General features: G+C 39.0%; 1 protein-coding gene across 6 annotated transcripts in view; it reads left to right on the top strand.

Moving 5' to 3' along the window:
• Positions 1–9,903: 9,903 nt before the first annotated feature.
• Positions 9,904–18,219, top strand: part of RNF180 (ring finger protein 180) — a 75,108-nt gene continuing 66,792 nt past the window's right edge. For 3 of the 6 annotated variants that reach the window (XM_033520599.1, XM_033520600.1, XM_033520604.1), the window contains exons 1-3: positions 9,904–10,177; positions 15,444–15,582; positions 17,767–17,862. In XM_033520599.1, the coding sequence (XP_033376490.1) occupies positions 15,481–15,582; positions 17,767–17,862 (198 nt within the window). In that variant the 5' untranslated portion in view covers positions 9,904–10,177; positions 15,444–15,480. The remainder of the gene's footprint in view (positions 10,178–15,443; positions 15,583–17,766; positions 17,863–18,219) is intronic. The other 3 variants (XM_033520601.1, XM_033520602.1, XM_033520603.1) reach the window with 2 other exon arrangements.

Below are 18,219 nucleotides of genomic sequence, written 5' to 3' on the forward strand. Positions count from 1 at the left end.
AAGCAATTTATGTAGAATCTGGTAACAGATAAATAACTGAAATGAAAACACTATTTACTGCAGCATCATATTATATTACATATTTTAGATTACTCTGTGGTAAGAATTTTTGATCTCAATGAGATCTGTCTGGAGAATTCCTAGGCATCATATTTGTAATAATGAAAATATTACACATAATCAAGGATGAATGTGGGAGGTTCTTTCGACTACAACAATAGAGTATTTGAACACAGTCTCATGTCAGAAAGCTTCAAAGACCTCCATTTTGGTTGTGTTATGCCATCAAATTGCAAATAGCAAGTGCAACATGGAATTTTTCAGGCCACAATTCTCAAATCAGAAACTTTGATAAATAAATAATTTTCAAAAAAGTAAATCTAGAAATTATCTCGAAATTATTTATTTTTTCAGCTGCATTGGTATCTGAATGAGGATATAGTCTTCTGAGTGTAAGATAAGCAAGTTTTCCATAACTAAATATTTTAATTACATAAATTAAACTGGAACACATTCATGAGCAAGCCAATTCCAGAGTAATTTAGAGATTAATTTATTTCCCATTGATTTATTATGTACCAGGATTTTTATCTGCTATTTTTATGTTTCAGCAACTTCACAGAATAGAGTTCAGAATGTCATTAAAAGGGAATAAAAAGATAATTTAATACAACATAAAATTCAGTGTAAATCATTATTTCTACAAAAATACTTTGTTCACAGTATATATCCACTCAAGTCATATGAAATTAATATTTTGATCTGTTCTCAAGGATAATGTGATTCTTTAAGCTGGAGTGTCTTCTTAAATCAAAAATGGATTACATTGTTTTCCTCAGCAGTTAGACAAATTAATAATTCACTCTACTTCTTCTCTATTTAATATTTGTAATTAATAAGAATAAATACATTAAGCATACAAAAAAGACAAACACTACTTAAAAGCTAACTCAAAACAATTTTCAGCTTAGCACAATAGTAACCAGGCAAGAGGCAGGAAAAGACTCAGCCATGGGCACTCCCAGCCCAGAGAGCCAAAGGTGTCCTGGGCTGCATCCAGAGCAGCGTGGGCAGCAGGGCCAGGGAGGGGATTCTGCCCCTCTGCTCTGCTCTGCTGAGACCCCACCTGCAGGGCTGCCTCAGCTCTGGGGTCCCTGCACAGGAAATATTCTATTGTAATGAGATCAGACTCAAGATGATCAGACTTCTGAAGTACCTCAGCTATGAAGAAAGGCTGAGAGAGTTGGGCTGTTCAGCCTGGAGAGAAGAAGGCTCCAGTGAGACTTCATAGAATCTTCCAGTGCCTAAAGGGGGCAGCCTACAAGAGAGGTGGAGAGGGACTTTTTACAATAACAAGAATCTATAGTACAAGGATAACAGTTTTAAACTGAGAGAGAGCAGTGTCATGGGGTAGCTTTACCTTTAAGGCAGCTGAGGAGAGAGGGGAAGTTGGAGGTGCTGATGGCTGATGGGAGTTCTTCCTCCTGACCAATTATCAGTCATTTCCAAGAATTGACAGCAGATCTGACCATTAAAAAGTGAATTCAACTTGTAAACACCCCCTTAAGAAGTACAGACAGTGTTCTCTCGCTCTCTTTCGCTTCCGGCTCTTGACAAGGTAACAAAGCTGTTTTGGCCTCTCCCCCTCCCTCCAGGCCGACAAGGCCGCGGGGTGGAGGAGGGGGGGGAGAAGCAGCGTTGGTCAGCCGAGCTTGGTTTGTAGTTGTTGCTGCTAGACTGAAACCTGATACTATGAACTTTTGTAGCTTTTTAAGCCTCTAATTCTTTTACTACTTTGAGTAAACATACAGATTACTCCTTCTCTCAGAACGACAGAGAGAGAGAGAGACAATTAACATAGAGAAGACATCATAGAACCACCAATGCAACAGTGAGGAAAAGAGTTAAGTTTTAAATAAGAGAGAGAGAATAAGAAGATGCTTAATAGCTGAAATATCTTTTTGTTAAAGCTATGGAGATGGACAATAATCATATAAGAGACTCCTGTAATTCATGATAAGAGTATTGGGAGGAATAGAGTATTCAAAGTGTGGGTTTTGAGCAAAAGAAAAAAGTGCTTGAGACTGTGAGTTGCTGGAATCAAGTAGAGTGAAGATTTTGAGGCCTTGGGGGCAAAGAGAAACTGTTTTCCAGGAGAGCTCACAGAAACAGATGAAGAGGACTTCTGCCTTTGAATAACTCATCCTTAAAAATGAAATCCCAAGACTTTAGTGACCCATGCACACCTCGGAGAGATGTGAGATGGGAGGAGAAGATCTAATGACAGATTTCCGGGCAGCTGGCATTAGAGAAATAGGAAACTATGACAAAAATAGTTTTCTCGTGAGAAACTCCATAGATTGGCAGTAAGAGACTTCTGTTTCTCTATAAAGACTGATGAAAAGACTCTAACAAAAATTAAGACTGTTTTTAGCCACCAAAGTTCTAAAGTTATTTGTCTCTATGTTATCATGTCATGTGTACAAAGAAATGGTCAAAAATGTAAAAGAAGGGGTTTTCTGGAAATTTACTCTAGTGTTCTTATTCTTGTAGTTTGTTAATAAACTGTCTTTATTCCTTTTAAGTTTTAAGCCTGTTTTGCTCTTGTTTTAATCCATATCTCACAACAAGAAATAAGTAATTTCTTTAGTTACTGGTTTAAAACCACGACAAGCAGGCTTAGATATCTATTCACAGAATCACAGAATGACTAGACTGGAAGAGACCTTCAAAATCATTGAGTCCAAACAATGCCCTAGTACCTCAACTCAACCATGGCACTGAGTGCCATATCCAGTCTTTTTTTAAACACATCCAGGGATGGTGACTCCACCACCTCCCCAGGCAGACCATTTCCATATCACTCTTTTCATGAAGAACTTTTTCGTAACGTCCAACCTACATTTCTCTTGGTGCAGCTTAAGACTGTGCCCCCTTGTTGCTGTCTGGTGAAAGAGACCAACCCCCACCCAACCACAACCTCCTTTCAGGAAGTTGTAGAGAGTGATAAGGTCACCTCTGAGTCTCCTTTTCTCCAGGCTAAACAACCCCAGCTCCCTCACCCATTCCTCACATGGTTTGTGTTCCAAGCCCCTCACCAGCTTCGTTGCCTCCTCTGGATGTGCTCAAGCGTCTCAATGTCCTTCCCAAACTGAGGGGCCAGAACTGGACACAGAACTCCAAGTGTGGCCTCACCAGTGCCCAGGACAGGGGGAGAATGACCCCCCTACTCCTGCTGGCCACACTATTGCTGAGCCAGGCCAGGGGCCATTGGCCTTCTTGGCCACCTGGGCACAGCCTGGCTCATGTTCAGCTGCTGCCACCAGCACCCCCAGATCCTTTTCTGCCTGGGCACTGTCCAGCCACACCAAACCCAGTCTGTAACATTGCAGGGGGTTGTTGTGACCAAAATGCAGGACTCGACACTTGGATCTGTTAAATTTCATCCCATTGGACTCTGCCCATCCTTCCAACCATTCCAGGTCTCTCTGCAGAGCCCTCCTCCCTTCCAACAGATCAACACACACTCCCAGCTTAGTGTCATCTGCAAATTTACTAATGAAAGACTCAATACCCTCATCCATGCTGTCAATAAAAATATTGAACAGGACCGGCCCCAGCACAGACCCCTGAGGGACACCACTGGTCACTGGCCACCAGCTGGGTGCAGCACCATTCACCACCACTCCCTGGGCCATCCAACCAGTTCCTAACCCAGCACAGAGTGCTCCTGTCCAAGCTGTGGGCTGCCAGCTGTTCCAGGAGTGGGAGACAGTGTCAAAGGCCTTGCTGAAGTCCAAATAGACACATCCACAGCCTTTCCTGCATCCACCACGTGGGTCACCTGGTCATAGAAGGAGACCAGCTTAGTCAAACACAATCTGCCCCTCCTAAACCCATGCTGGCTGGGTCTGATCCCGTGGCCATCCTGTAAGTGCTGCACAATGACACTCAATATAAACTGTTCCATCACCTGGAACTGGGTTCTGCAGTCAGGCTGACTGGCCTATGATTACTAGGATCCTCCTTCCCACCCTTTTTGTGAATGGGCATCACATTGGCCAGCTTCCAGTCATCTGGAACCTGTTAGGAAGACATTCTTCGCAGTGAGTGTTGTGAGACACTGGAATAGGTTGCCCAGAGACTTTGTGGATGCCCCATCTGTAGGAGTATTCAAAGCCAGGATGGATGGGGCTTTGAACAATCTGGTCTCATAGGCAATGTCCCTGCCCATGGCAGAAGGGTTTGGAACCAGATGATCTCTAAGGGCCTTTTCAATCCAAACCATTTTATACAGAATTTTTTTATATCTCAGCCCGAGGAAAAGCCTAGTACATGTAGGTATTAGCACTAATGACTAAAGAAATTTTCACTCTTTTCTACCCATTCCTACTGAAAAGTTAAACTGATAATTCTAGAAAAGAAATACGTTTCAAACTGCTTCATATAATGTTGCAATAAAAATATATTTACAAAGATTAAATTTAGACAATGGTAAAACAGAGGATAATGCTGGAGTGTTACAAAAGATTTAACTTCACCAAATAGAAATTATTGTGCAGAGCTGTTCAGAATATTTGAATTACAGCAACACTGAAAAAAACCTGAATTCCTTTATATTCCCTCTGAAAGATATAAAAGATATTTTTACACTACTTTGTAAATATTATGTTTATATACATATTACGCACTGACAAGGCAGTGCCTGTCATGGGAAAGGAAATCAGGACTAAGAATACAGATAGTCATGAGGTAGCAAATTACCAATGATAATATCCTTTTCATAGAAAGTATAAAATTAAAACTAAATGTGTCCCCACCAACTTTGGTAAACTTCATATCATAGAGCTAGACTTTCAAGTTGGTAGGGTTTTTTTTCTCTAATATTTTTCTTAGGAAGATTTTCCAATAATCGCCCTGGTAGTACAACTACAACTTTTCAACATCTAAATTTCTTATTGGTCAATTAATTTAGAGGGTATTTTTGGTGTTTTTTTAATACATTTCCTAAGCTATATAAGGTTGCAATAATATTTTATTTCTTCAGTGATGACCTGTCAAGAAAAACTTTTCACACATTTGTTTTGTTGAACTGAGTAAGCAAAGCCTCTTCTGTTTTCCCATAAGGCAGGCTCTATCCATTTTTTATCACTTTAGTGTTTTTCTTTGTGTCTATTCTAGCCTAAATTATTTTTTAAAAAAATTATTACTATCATTCTCCATATTATTTCAAATTTAAAATTACCAGAGCATCGATATTCACCTGCATGTACTGGAAATACACCCACAGTCCAGGGCAGAATTGGTCTTTTCAGATCTACATCATACAGACAGTGCACAGAAACCCTGTGATCAATTAATATATTCCAGTACTTAACCTGTTTATTGCTTCCAATTGATGAGTCACCACCTGACAGCAGAAGTTCTTGCAAGCAACCTCAAAGTGCATAGCCTTGTATATTATTCACCTGAATCTCATTCATTTTCCAATTCTCTAACAGCCAAGGCTATAAAGTTAACTTTTCAAGTTCTAATCTAGCGTCAGTTTAAGCAGTATTAATTGATACTCCACATTCTGAAAAAAGATGTCATCTGCTGATCAGTATCTTTTGATTATTTTCTGTTCATTTCTATTCATTGAAAGTCTGTTGAAAATACTGCTTCAAGTAACTATCCATTTAATTCTAACATTATTTCTGAAAGTGTTATCCTTGCTTGGATATAAATTCTTGGGTTTTTAAATAAATTTAACTTCAATTTCAAGTATCCTCCCCAAATTCCTAAGAATTTCAGATTGGCTGAATTTCTGTAGCTTATCTTACCTTACTTTATAAGTCAAGCACTTAAGTTGAAGACATACTTTTGTTTTTCTTTACTGAAAACCAAACTGAACAACTTAATCAAAGGCCCTGATCAAAACTTAAAAGGACTGGCTTAATGGTACTATTTCCACAAACTAAAAATAACGTAGCAAAAAAAACCCTTCAAAGGGTTGTTAGTGCAACTTTATGTCTGTTTAGTGGAAAATGGATCCCTGAAGATCCCTGACATTCCCTTTCTGATATAAGCTCCACAATTCTTTGGGCAGAGACATGTTTTTCTCCGTCCTGTATATTCCCATAGATTACGAATTCTTTGAATCCTTGACGCCATGGGAAAACCCCCCCAGTGCTTTTATTTTCAGCTGGGTAACTAGTATGTTTTCCAAGGTTATGGGAAATGTGGGATAAATCTCTATTCTGTATAAGTAGTTTCCCTTCTAGGAACTAGCTTTCAACAGCTGATAAGCAAAAGAGCTCCATGACTTACTATATTTGCAATGTGCATTTTTTAATATTTTCTCTTGTCCTCTCTCAAGGTATCAGGATTCCTTGACCAGCAGGATTGTGAAGCACAGAAAGGATCCCTACATTTTGCATAGCTTGGATTCCATTCCAGGGAATAAGAAACCACAAATTAAGATAAGTATATTAAGAATTACTTTATTAGATCTTCATCTATTTCACATGTTTCTCTATAGCTTTATCTATGTGACTTAAAAAATGTTTTCCCTAGCTATAACCTAGCCTATCATCACAATTTTAGATAGATTTGATTATTTTTCAAAAAGAACCAAAAGCAAAGCAAACATTTTGTTAATTGATGGATATTCTGTATACTTTACATTTCTTATAGGAGTATGATAAGACCTACAAATCAAATATAAACCATTATCTTCAAGTAAAGAGGTATGAGATGCCATTTTCTTACAATTTACCTTGAAATAGGAACACATTTTCAACAGTGTGCTGAATTAAAAGTCAGGCTGTATTCTCAATAGGACAATAATGCACAAAAATATAATCTCTATAAAGTAAAAATACTCTGCTTGATGGCTATTGTAGTGCACAGTGTTAACAAAGTTTATCCAACAATTAATCCTACACTGAAGGATGAAAGGCCAGTGTAGGAGGGTGGGGGTGGGGGCTGTGGGAGTGGGGGAAACAAACAAACAAAAACAAACCCAGCAAACAACAGACAAACAGACAAAAACCCAAACAAAACCAAACCAAAGAAACCCCAACAGGTAATGGCAAAGATTATTTTCCTTCTGTGCTCAGTATCAAGCCTCAAAAGTTATACCCAACAATTCCTGTTTCTTCATTTTTTTCTCCTAATGGTCCTAAGACACTACTCCAGAACAAATGACCAAATAATAGCTATGCAGGTCTTGGAGATGATACCACATATTGGAGCAGCCTAATGGGCTGTAGAACCAGGTTTACAGCCGGGGCTAATGCCTTGGGTAGTCATTAGTGCACTCCTGAATAGCTGCAGAAACTGTAACTTCTTGTATTGAAGAAGTATTTTGATAGAGAAAGAAACTCTTTCTCTACACAGAAATGGCAACAAGGCCATCCCTTCCCCTAGGCAGTTATATCAACACAATTGGAATGGAAATGACATGTTCCTGGTGTGGTTATTGGAATACATGATCACTTGTTAGAGGTTCTCATAGAGTATCTGTGAGCTGGATAGTCTCCATTGTCCTGGGCATGAAAACAGAATGTGCCGCTTTGCATGCACCAAACACTGCAGCCCTGCTGGGTGCCTCTGTGCCCACTGCACAGACCTTCAATGCAGTCTTCCTGAGACACAATCAATGCCTCACAACAGCAAAGACCCTCTGTGGTTCATGACTTTACTGTGTGATTTTGGCAGTGATCCTTGAACTCCTACCATAGACTTAAGGGGCTACTCCAGCTAAAGGCATTTAATATATAGCCTGCCTTGGAATTAACTACGGCATCAGCCTGTCATGAGTCCCAAAGCCACAGCACAATTCATCCTCTCCAGCTTTCCACAGTCCAGCCATCCGTGATAGACAAACATTATCTATAAGATAATCAATAGAGTTAACTAGACAGTACAGCTGAATGGCTCTGAATATAGTCTTGTAGCCAGCAATAAAGTTTCATTTTTCCTCATTCCATTTGCTGCAACGTGAGTCATACGGTCCTTTTAATTTCTTACCCTCAGTGCCACTTTCACGACTATTTCTCTTTATCTGTAAGATTATATTAAATTCAAGTAGTACAACCCTACATCCTACTTAAACTGAAGCATATAGGATGAAAAAAATTTAAAACATCTCTCTCCTAATATTTTCAACATTATTTTATGTCAGAAGTTGAGGCCTCAAATGTCTTAAACTTGCTATTTAAATCTGTATTTTATTTCTTCCATTCATGTATTTCACATGTTTCTCTATAGCTTTATCAATTAAGTTTGCTACAACATGCCTTATGAACAGCAATTCTTTATGACTGATAAATGTTGCTTTTTCTAATAATCATTTTAGTCTAAATTTGAGCATCCTGTAGCACACTATAAATTATTTGAAAATAACTGTTTCTCCTACATGTAGTCACTGTATTGTACATGGCAGAGTAAAACAGAATTTAATTATTGGGAGCATCCTTCTTATGACATTCTTTACTGGGTCCACACAAAGGAAGAAAAAGTAGCAATTAGCACAGCATCTCATGTAGTAATCTCCTGCAGTGCACTTTGGTGTCCATGAGAGCCCAGATCTTACTGCTAGTTGTACATTCTGGAAAACAGCTACCTGATAATATAATCTTGCCTTGACCTGTAGGGATTGTATATTGATTGAAATGCAGGAAATATCACAGAAATTATATATCATAAATATAGGAGAAAGCCTGAAATGGAGGTTTCAGTTTTCCAAATCACCTCCACAGGCGAAGAAGTGAACAGAGGCTAATTTAATTTTCCTCAGCAATCTTCCAGCCTTTCTTACTCTCACATTGTTTTAAAATTGTTCCCTTCCTGTGTTTGTAGATTGACATTAGCATTAGCATCATTAGCAGATTGTCAGCTACGAGCACGTATCAGCTCCAGGTCAAGTCACAGTGCCACCGCGAGAGACCAAATCCCCGCCGAGGTGCAAAAGACGCCGCGCGGATGGCTGCAAGTCGCCAGCTCGCGTCTCTTGGCTGCCGCGGCACTGGGGGCTGCCGGCAGCCCTCCTTTCCATGGAGCCCCGCGTGATGCCCAGCAATTTCCAGCACCCGTTCATAAGCGTACTTCATTCACTCTCCCCATTTCATGTAATGCTTCCTCCTTTCTCTTGTTGCACTTTAGGACAGTCGGGGGCTGCTGAGGACACCCAGCCCAGCAGGTGACGGCCCGTGGGCGCTCGCCGAGTCCTGCGATGTCCCTGGCCTCGCTCTATGAAAGTACGACCTCTGGGTATCGGATTATTCCTCGGGCCTGAGGCAACGGCCATTTCAGTGGGTACTGTCCCAGTTGAAAAGTTTTCGCTCGTTCCCTTAACCTTAATTCCCTCTGCCTCCCTTCTCCCTGGTCACAGCTTGCCGCCAGCGCTGACCCCACCCCGCTCCCTCTCTGTCACTCAGGAGACGAGAGGACGTGCCAGCCTCGAGGCTCGGCGCGGCGCAGGCTGGAGCGGGCATTGCCCCCGTCCCCGCGACAGTACGGCTGGCCTCACCGCCGCCGCGGGTCTCCCGCCGGCCGCCTGGGCCGCCCGGGCTGCTGCCGTGTGCCTCCCGAGTGCAGGGGCCGCGCTGGCGGAGCGCTTTCCGCCGCCGTTTGTCTCCCGTCTCTTCCCGTTCGCGGGAGCAGCTGCTGCTGCGCAACCCCTTCCCCGCCCGCCCGGTCCCTCCAGTGCCGTCGCCTTCTCCTCGCAGCCCCGCGCGGCGCGGCCCGGTGAGCTGAGCGGGGCCGGGGCGGCGGGAGGCGCCGCAGCCCCCCGTGGGGCCGAGGCGGGCCCGGGCCGGGGGCGCGGGGGGCGCGGGGTGAGCGCGGCGGTGCGGACACCCTCCCCCAGCCGAGGGAGCGGCCGGGCTGTCCGTGCCTTCCTCTTGCCCGGGGTTAACTCGGCGGGACCGCCGCCGGCCCTCAGCACCCGGCGTGCCCGGTCGGGCCTGGGCGGGCTCGGGGGTGTCCGGGGCAGTGGCTGCGGCAGCGCCCAGCCTGGTGTCCCGCGCTATGCTGAGACAAGGGCACCCTATTCCTGCTTGTTTCGGTCTTCACTTTGTGCAACAGCAAATGCCTGTATGTGTAAGAGCATGAAACAGACAGCTCTGATCTTGGGATCTCTTGGATAAAACGGGATAACACGCCGATCTGTGGTCGTCCAGTGACCCGCCAGGTCTGTTCCCTGTCAAAGCTGTTTACACACTCCATATCCTAGCTGGAAGACCTGTTGACTTAAGCAGCATGCACTAGGGGGTTTAGCAAGTCAAGAAATACGTTGCAAGTACCTTTTTTTTTTTTTTTTTTTTTTTTTTTTTTAATTCCTATAATTACAGGGGTTAGTCTTGCTACAAAAGAAATTATCACACTCGCCACCCTCTGACATCCACTAGTCATCACTGTTACTAACTTCCATGATACCGAAGCTGATCGCACAATGGCTGAAATGGTAGGAGAGTTCGTAGACGAGAAGGAGATGCAGGGAAGTAGATGGTATATCTTTCTGCTTCTCTTTGGCAGCCTGGAGACAGTTGTTGAAATTTTCTTTTCTGCCTCCCCATCTTAAGTGCTATTTTATTGAAAAACATTGTTGAACTAGTTAATGCGCTTCTTTAATCAGAAATACTTTGGAGATCAGAAACTAGCCACAAGTTTTTAAATGTACCCTAATGTCTTCCGTGGTTGTTTTTCTGGCTTGTAACCTATCAGTTCCTCCTTATCTGGGAGCAGGAACTTGGGGATATGGACTCTTGTTCGCCAGGACAGCTCATTTAGCTTTTCTCTTTGATCCTCTTACAAAGCTGACACCTGATTTTTTTCAAGACTCTAAGTAACTATTGCTGAAGTTTTAGTGCCCTAGTTTCTTGCTGCAACCTAATATTGTAATTTTAATGGCTGCAGAATTCTGAAGGGGTCGCAGGTGATTTTTGAAGAAATGACATTGTTAACTGCTTGTGGTGCTACACTCATTTTCACATTTTTATGTGTTCATGAATGAAGGACAAGTTAGTTGAAATTCTAGACCAGATTTCAACAGAAATTTATGGGATTGTGTTTAGTTCTTCACTGTGAACATATAAGAATTTTTAATTGGAGTTGTACTTCATGTTTTTTAGCAATATTTTTTGAAGACAGAAAGACCAAAATATAATGCATTATACAATTTGGATTTTATAAGAAATTTAGATATAAATAGGATTTTTTTTTCCCTTGAAAATTTATGTAATCTGTCTAGTCTCCTCATCTGGTAAAACTTCAGTGAGTTCTGCATCCAGAACTTGCATTGCAGCAAGAATAGCTGACCCATTTGAAGGAGCTCACAAAATAGCAGTGACAGTTAGAGATCAAGAAAGCATTATCTCTGAGGAAAAAGAGAAAAAAGTATTTAGTTCAAAAACAGGATTGAAGGGGAGCTAATATACGTTTTTAAAGTTGTAAAATGTTCTGCACAGAAGAAAAGGAGCAATTTTGTTCTTTACATTCACAGCAAATAAAGGAAATTACAAGAAAATTCCATTTCGGTATTAGGGGAAAAGTTAATAATAAAAGTTAAAGAGACAATGAAATAGTTTGGGAAGGCTGTAAAATCTTCATTGAAGGTCTCTAAGAGACTGGACCAATGATTTCCAGGAAAGGGAACTGAAACTGGCTTGGAAAGAAAGCCTTAGGCCTCTGCTACTGGTTTTACTGCTACCAAAAAATAGAAAAGAGTTTGAAGGTCATCAGATAGAAGCCATGGAAAAATATAGACTTTTTAACACTCTGATCTGTCTGCATGCTGTTTTGGAGGCAAACATAAGCTCACACAAAGCAACTGACTTGAAAGCAACACAGCCACAACACACATGACCTAGTACTAAGATGAAAAGGCCCACTCAGGGCCTGACACTATTTTTGGAGTTCCAAATGAAAAACTTTTATCTTTATGTAGAACCTTTTTGCTGACGGAGAACAAGATGCCTTTTAACAATTTTACATGTAAACCAAGACAAATGAAACATAGAAAAATATATCCGAAACACTAGGGTTAAACTGCATTTAACAAAAAAACCCACTTCCAAATCCTGTGTTCATATGCATTTATTTGAACTTATGTTCAAAACAAAATAAAAGTAAGTGCTGGTGTGATAAATGAGAAACATGACATGTGGAGAAACCTCTGCAATGTTCATCTGTAGTGTTTCTTCTGTCCTTTGTAAGAATTGCAAAAGACACATGCAGGTTTTTAATACACCTACAGGAATTTTACTTTTTAAATACTCCTAGGCCAGAGGAATGCTTCAGCCTGCTGTACCATAATACTAAAAAGGTATCCATTTGAGTTGGATTTTCTCCATGTGTACTTCACTATCAGCCCTCTTGGTTACACAAAATACACCCCATGCTCTGTGTGTTACTACACTTATACTATGCACTTATTTCTCTTATGTAAGTGTAATTTTAAATAAAAGATACATGCTCAACTAAGAACCTTTCAAAGGGTACAACTAAACTAACTAAATAAATAAAAGACCTTTTATTTTGCAGTAAAACTTGTAAGATATTATGTGGATGAGAAGGATGTTTACATCAGCTCAAATGGCAGTGATCCTTAGACAGCTTTCGTATAACTTGAATCCTGTCTTTTAAATATAGCAAATGCATTTATTCATCAGTTTTATATCTGATTGTTGAGAGGTCTTCGTCACCAAGTGGTTTTTGCCCTGCTCCAGTCATAAGCTTCAAATGAAGTAGCTGTTCAACAAGACATCCTTTTCTCTAAGGGGAACAGAATGTACAAAGACACTTAATATATCATCTGGATAAAAAAAAATACAGCATAATAAGTTTTGCAGGGTATACATCACCTCATTTCAAGAAGATATTTGAGTAGATGCTGGTATGGCTGTACCTAAAAAGAATGTCTGAGCTAAGTGCGTGCGAAATGTCTTTCAGTCCATCCTGATTGATCTTAGATTGAGGCTCACACTGGACATTCGTAAAATTAAATTCATTCTAGAAGTGTGTTATGAATTTTTGAAGAATAAATTAGAACAGTGTGGATACTAAATGCAAAAAGCAAGCAGGGAACAGAGCCTGTGCGAAACTAAGTCATATGGGCTTCTCACTCTGGCCTGGGAAAGCACACAAAGGAATCCAAGCAGTCCTTGGTAAAGGACAACAATTTGCAAGTGTTGTTTAGTCAAGAGGTGGTGTTCCATTTAACCAATGCTGGTGATGTGTTGCTTTAGTGACCAATGAGAGTTTTACCTCTCAGACCTTCTTGAACATGTGTATAAAAGAAGATTAATAATAATGAACTTTGCTCTCTTGGACAATGCAGCTAAGAGAGTCATCTCGTACTGCTTCACCGTTCCTAATATAGTGTGACAGAACAGCTTTAAAGTGAGTGATATGAAGAAATTCATAACTGATAATCATTCTCTCAATACCCTGTGGTTGCCTAATGTTATAACAGCAAAGTGATAGTATCTGTGAAAATCATCAGAGAATGAATTTACTTTTTAAAAATCATTCCTAGACAGGTTCATTATTTTATACATTCCACTTTTGAAATTTGTCTTATACAAAAAGCAGCAGCACTGTCATATGTGGGTTAGTAAAAAGTTTAAGTTACATAAAAATTGAATTTCTGCTTAAGTCAAAGCATTTGAATCATTCAATTTTTGTCAAAAACAAGACAGGTTACTAGTATAAGTTCTTAGTTTGCATGATCTTTTGCTTGGCTTTCCTGAGGTTTGTTAATAGACCCTTAACAAAACTTCATTTTAATTGTGATATTGCAAGAAAATGTTTATTGTTTTCCTTAATTTCACTTTTTAAGCTGAGAGTGGATCTGATTATTAAAAATGTACGCTTGAGCTCAGTTGTAGCAATGGGGAGCAAAGACACAGACCTCTTTGTGCATGCAAAGGAAATCACTTTAATGTAGAAGTTTATACCTTTTATACCTTTAGTCTCAACCAGACAAAATCAAAACATAAAAGGAGAAGGGCACCTATTGGCTGGCACAGCTGTAGTGTGCTGTCGACAAGTCATATCTCACCTATATACTCCATATATAGTTATGTTGTTGTCCATAACTATATCTCACCCCCCAAGATAACTAAGTGACTTCTAACCCTCTGTCCTGCAGCTGTGCCTTCACACAGGGCCCTCTGGTGAACATAAGCTTTTACAAGTTTTAACAGTTATAACCCCATATCCCACACAGTCTGCTGTATGTACACACATTTCTGCTTGTCTTTGTCAAACTGTATTTCAGACCTTTGCTTTTTTAGAAAAGTAAAAAATGTGAATGAACGAAGATGTCAGATGTAAATAAAATGCATTACGTAACCTCTCTGTGTGTTTCATTGTCTTTGATTAAATCAGAAAACAAGTCAGAAAAAGGAAAGGTAGAAATGGGGAAAATACAAGTCTGTGTGTTTCAACAAGACAAACTGCACTTCAGACAGCCTGTAGTGAATACCTCAAAGTTTCTTTAGTGAAATCTAAAAAAATTTAAATGTTAAAATAGTTGCAAAGTCAGATGTTTGGACTCTGAAACTTTTGACACTGATTTTTAGTTTTATACTCCAGTATGCCCGTCAGTGAGCGCTGTACACTTACTTCAGCATTCTGAGTAGGCCTAACTCTATTATAGGGCTTGAGCTGCCATGTAGGTGAAATTTTTATTTTTTTTTATGTAGCTAGCACAAGGGCGTAAAAACATAAGTCCTTCAAAAGAAGAGTTGGATGATCTTTGGAGAAAACATGACAAAAAGGGAAGACTTTGGAACAAGCTGGAGAGGACCAGAGAGACAATCAGGACACAACAAGACACAAAAAGAGAAAAATAGAATATTTTTCTATTTTTCTCTTTTTGTATTCTATTGTGGTTGTCTTAATTTAGGTCCTGTTTCACAAGGATGCTAATACACGTCCATGAAAAATGGTCACACCAGTAGTGCTCATCCTTTTACACAAAATAATTTAAGGGAGCAAGCCTTCAGGGACATACTGAGAAAAAAGTCTGTCATCTATAGTTTTATGTTTGCATTCATTATTCTTATGTGGCATTATATGTGTGTATGTTTATTTATTGCTTAGGGTAGCAATGACTTATTCCGATGGACATATTCCAGAAAAACTGGAGTTCTCTTTTGTCCAAATATTGGACAAGTTTTTTATTTGATCTATTGGCCAGTTTTGTTTTATTTTATTTTGGTTTTAATTGTTTTGTTGCTGTTGCTTTCTAGCTCTTTGTGCAACCTAGAAATAAAACCAGCTATTTAATGTGACTGTTTAAAAAATCTAAATGGCATGTTATACAAGATCAGAGCATGTTTGTAAGTAGTAGTCTCCTCTACAGTGGTGAGAATATTTATGGACTTCAGGGTCTCAAGACAAAAGTGGTGTTTCAACAGGTGACCAAATTGTATGTTTTGTGGTCTTTACAGGTCAGCATACAGAAGTGCAAAATCCCAAGCTGACGTAATGAACAACCAAGAGGCTGGTGTTCTACGTTGCTGGAGATGTAGGAAATGTATAGCAAATTCTGTTTTTCTTGCAAAATGTAATGGGAAAAAAACATCCAAAGTAAGTATAGCTTCTTCTGAGGGAGTTTGTAAGTTCTTCTGGTGCCATTTATCTTAAATTAACGAGAAGCATTAGACTTAGCCTCAGTTTGTAATTAATCTCTTGTGGAGTTACGTAGAGAGTAGTGGAGTTCTGTAGAGAGTAGTGTAGGAAGTAATTTTAGTGAAGCCAAGTTATGATAACCTTCAACAAGCCAGTGATAACTTTCATGTTCTGCAACATGCAGGCTGGTGTTCATGGACACCTGACTACTAGCCTGTATAGAGCATCACCATTTGTAATATAGAAATATATTTTCTATTTGGTTTTGATGGTTTCAAAGCAGCTATTTTTTTTTGGTTTTAATATCTCTTAAAGGACAATTATTTGTGTCTAAGGTGTATTTTTAAGACTGATTCTAATTTCCACTGTGGTGATTAACTGTGTGTAGAATCGGAAAATTTTGCTCTTCATTTCTTTAATATGGGCCATAGTCTGCGCACAAAAACAGTTCAGAAGATTAGTCTACCCTGAGCAGGTTATGGCCTGCTTGGTAATTTATATTATCTTTATTAAAATAAACAGAAGGATAATTACACAGAATAAAACTATGACAGAGTATTTCCTGCTGTTTTATAATGGCAGCTACTAATCATAAAGACCTAGGTTCTTCTAGATGTGCCAAAAAGGCTTACAGCCTCTTGAATCAAAGTTAAAAAGCAAATAGAAGAGAAGGTGGTGATGTTTTTATTAAGGCGTTAGTAATGCAACAATGTTCTTTCTGGCACTAGAGAGGTGTACAGCCAATAGGTGTAGAAACTAAGTTACTTTTTAAGGTCAAGATAGTGTTTTCCATAAACCCCATTTTAATCACTCTGCTTACAGAACTTGAAGTTCTGGAATAATTTTCACACTTTATATTTGATGATTCTTTTTTGTGTGGGTTGAAGTGATTTTTAGGGATGAATTCCACCTGCTTCCATGGAAAAAATGTAGTGAAAAGAAGGAGTTATCTTTTTTCAAGCTCGCCATGGTGCAGCTTTCAGTTGTGAGTGGAGGTCCACCCATCATTGTGCACATGACTGAAGCAGCTTCTTCTCCAGTTATGTCAATAGGAAATAAAAAAGTGTGATTTAGCACTGTATCTAAAGAGGTTGGGAGGCAAAGACAGTACTATGATAAGAAGAGTAATGTTTTTAGCATGTTTTCACAGGTGAATTTTAGACCTTCAGTCAAAGACGTAGCTGAATTATGAATGAAAAAATATAAAACAAATTTTAAAACAAATGTTGAAATTACAAACATAGTATAAACACTAATAATTATATCCATTTTGAAGTGCAGATAGTCTTCACAGAGAGGACAAAAAATCCAGCATAGACATGATAAATTGATCTATCTGTCTTCTATCAATACTTGGAGAATTTTTAAAAGCTTCTATCTTCTGTCTGTAGTCACACTTTTAATTATTAGCAAAATGAAATTTTTATTCCAATGACTTTAATTTATTTTTTTTTAATAAAATCCACACTTTTCCATATTCATAAATCTTAACAACTGCTTTTAAAGACTTTCTCACCAGAGTTTCCTTATAATTTTAGCCATCCCTGTATGTCTACTTTAGTTAGGTAATTACTTTTTTTTTAGTATCAATTACTGAAATGCTACAGGTTTTTAGATTTTTTTTTCTCTTCAGTTGATCACATTATTGCAGTAAAAACTCTAAAGTCTAAACTAAAAAAACTTTAGACTGTTACCAGAGTAACTGGTTACTCTGTTATTTATTCTAAAAGCACTAGAAAATTAATTCCACTTGTTGCATTTGTGCATTGCTGGTTACAGTCTTCATGTAAACTATATTTTCTGTCTTTGCTGAAAAATTATGCAGGCTTACACTGATTCTAAAATCAATTTCCAAATATTCTTAGAAGGCCTGCAACTGCATACTTTCTGCTCTTTTAAACAAAACAAAACCACCTCCAGACACCTACATTTCCTCAGTGGAGTTTGCCCAATGTTCTTAGATACAGAAATAGAGAACTATTGATGATATCTACCTGATTTTTAGCTTAAAAAAGCACATCATATTTGAAGTTTATAATTTTCTAATGTTTACTGACTTTGGGGAGCTGACTTCTGGCTATATTCAAAGAAAAAAAAAGCTTATATAAATTTTGAGTACCAATACAATTGTTTTATTAACAGATACCACAACTTTCAGCTGCTGCTCAGAATTCTTGCAATGCATGGCATGTAAACTTAGAAGCCATTCCAGAGTGGGTGAAATGTGTCATTGAAAAGGTAGATTTTTTTTTTCTTTCATCTTTATTATTCAACATGTAAAATAATTAAGGAGACAAATTTCAAGGACACTTTTCTGGCTAGATCCATGTATTTTACAGAGACCTTTTAACTGAGGGAATTCTTCTGAGGAACTTCTATCATTACCATTTACAGATTTCTTTTCCTCTCTTAAATGTTGTTTAATTTTGTTTTGTTTTTAACATATGCAGAAGTGCTACAAGTGATAAATTCTGTTTCCTGCTCTTTAACTGATGAATGTGTCTGTGGTTTTCCATAAATGTCATGGGCATCGCTCCATGTTTGTCAATGCTTGATATTATATTTATTACCTAGGCTTTGCTGTTTGCTTTGTTT

This window comes from Parus major, chromosome Z (assembly GCF_001522545.3).
Source record: "Parus major isolate Abel chromosome Z, Parus_major1.1, whole genome shotgun sequence".
Taxonomy (NCBI): Eukaryota; Metazoa; Chordata; class Aves; order Passeriformes; family Paridae; genus Parus; species Parus major.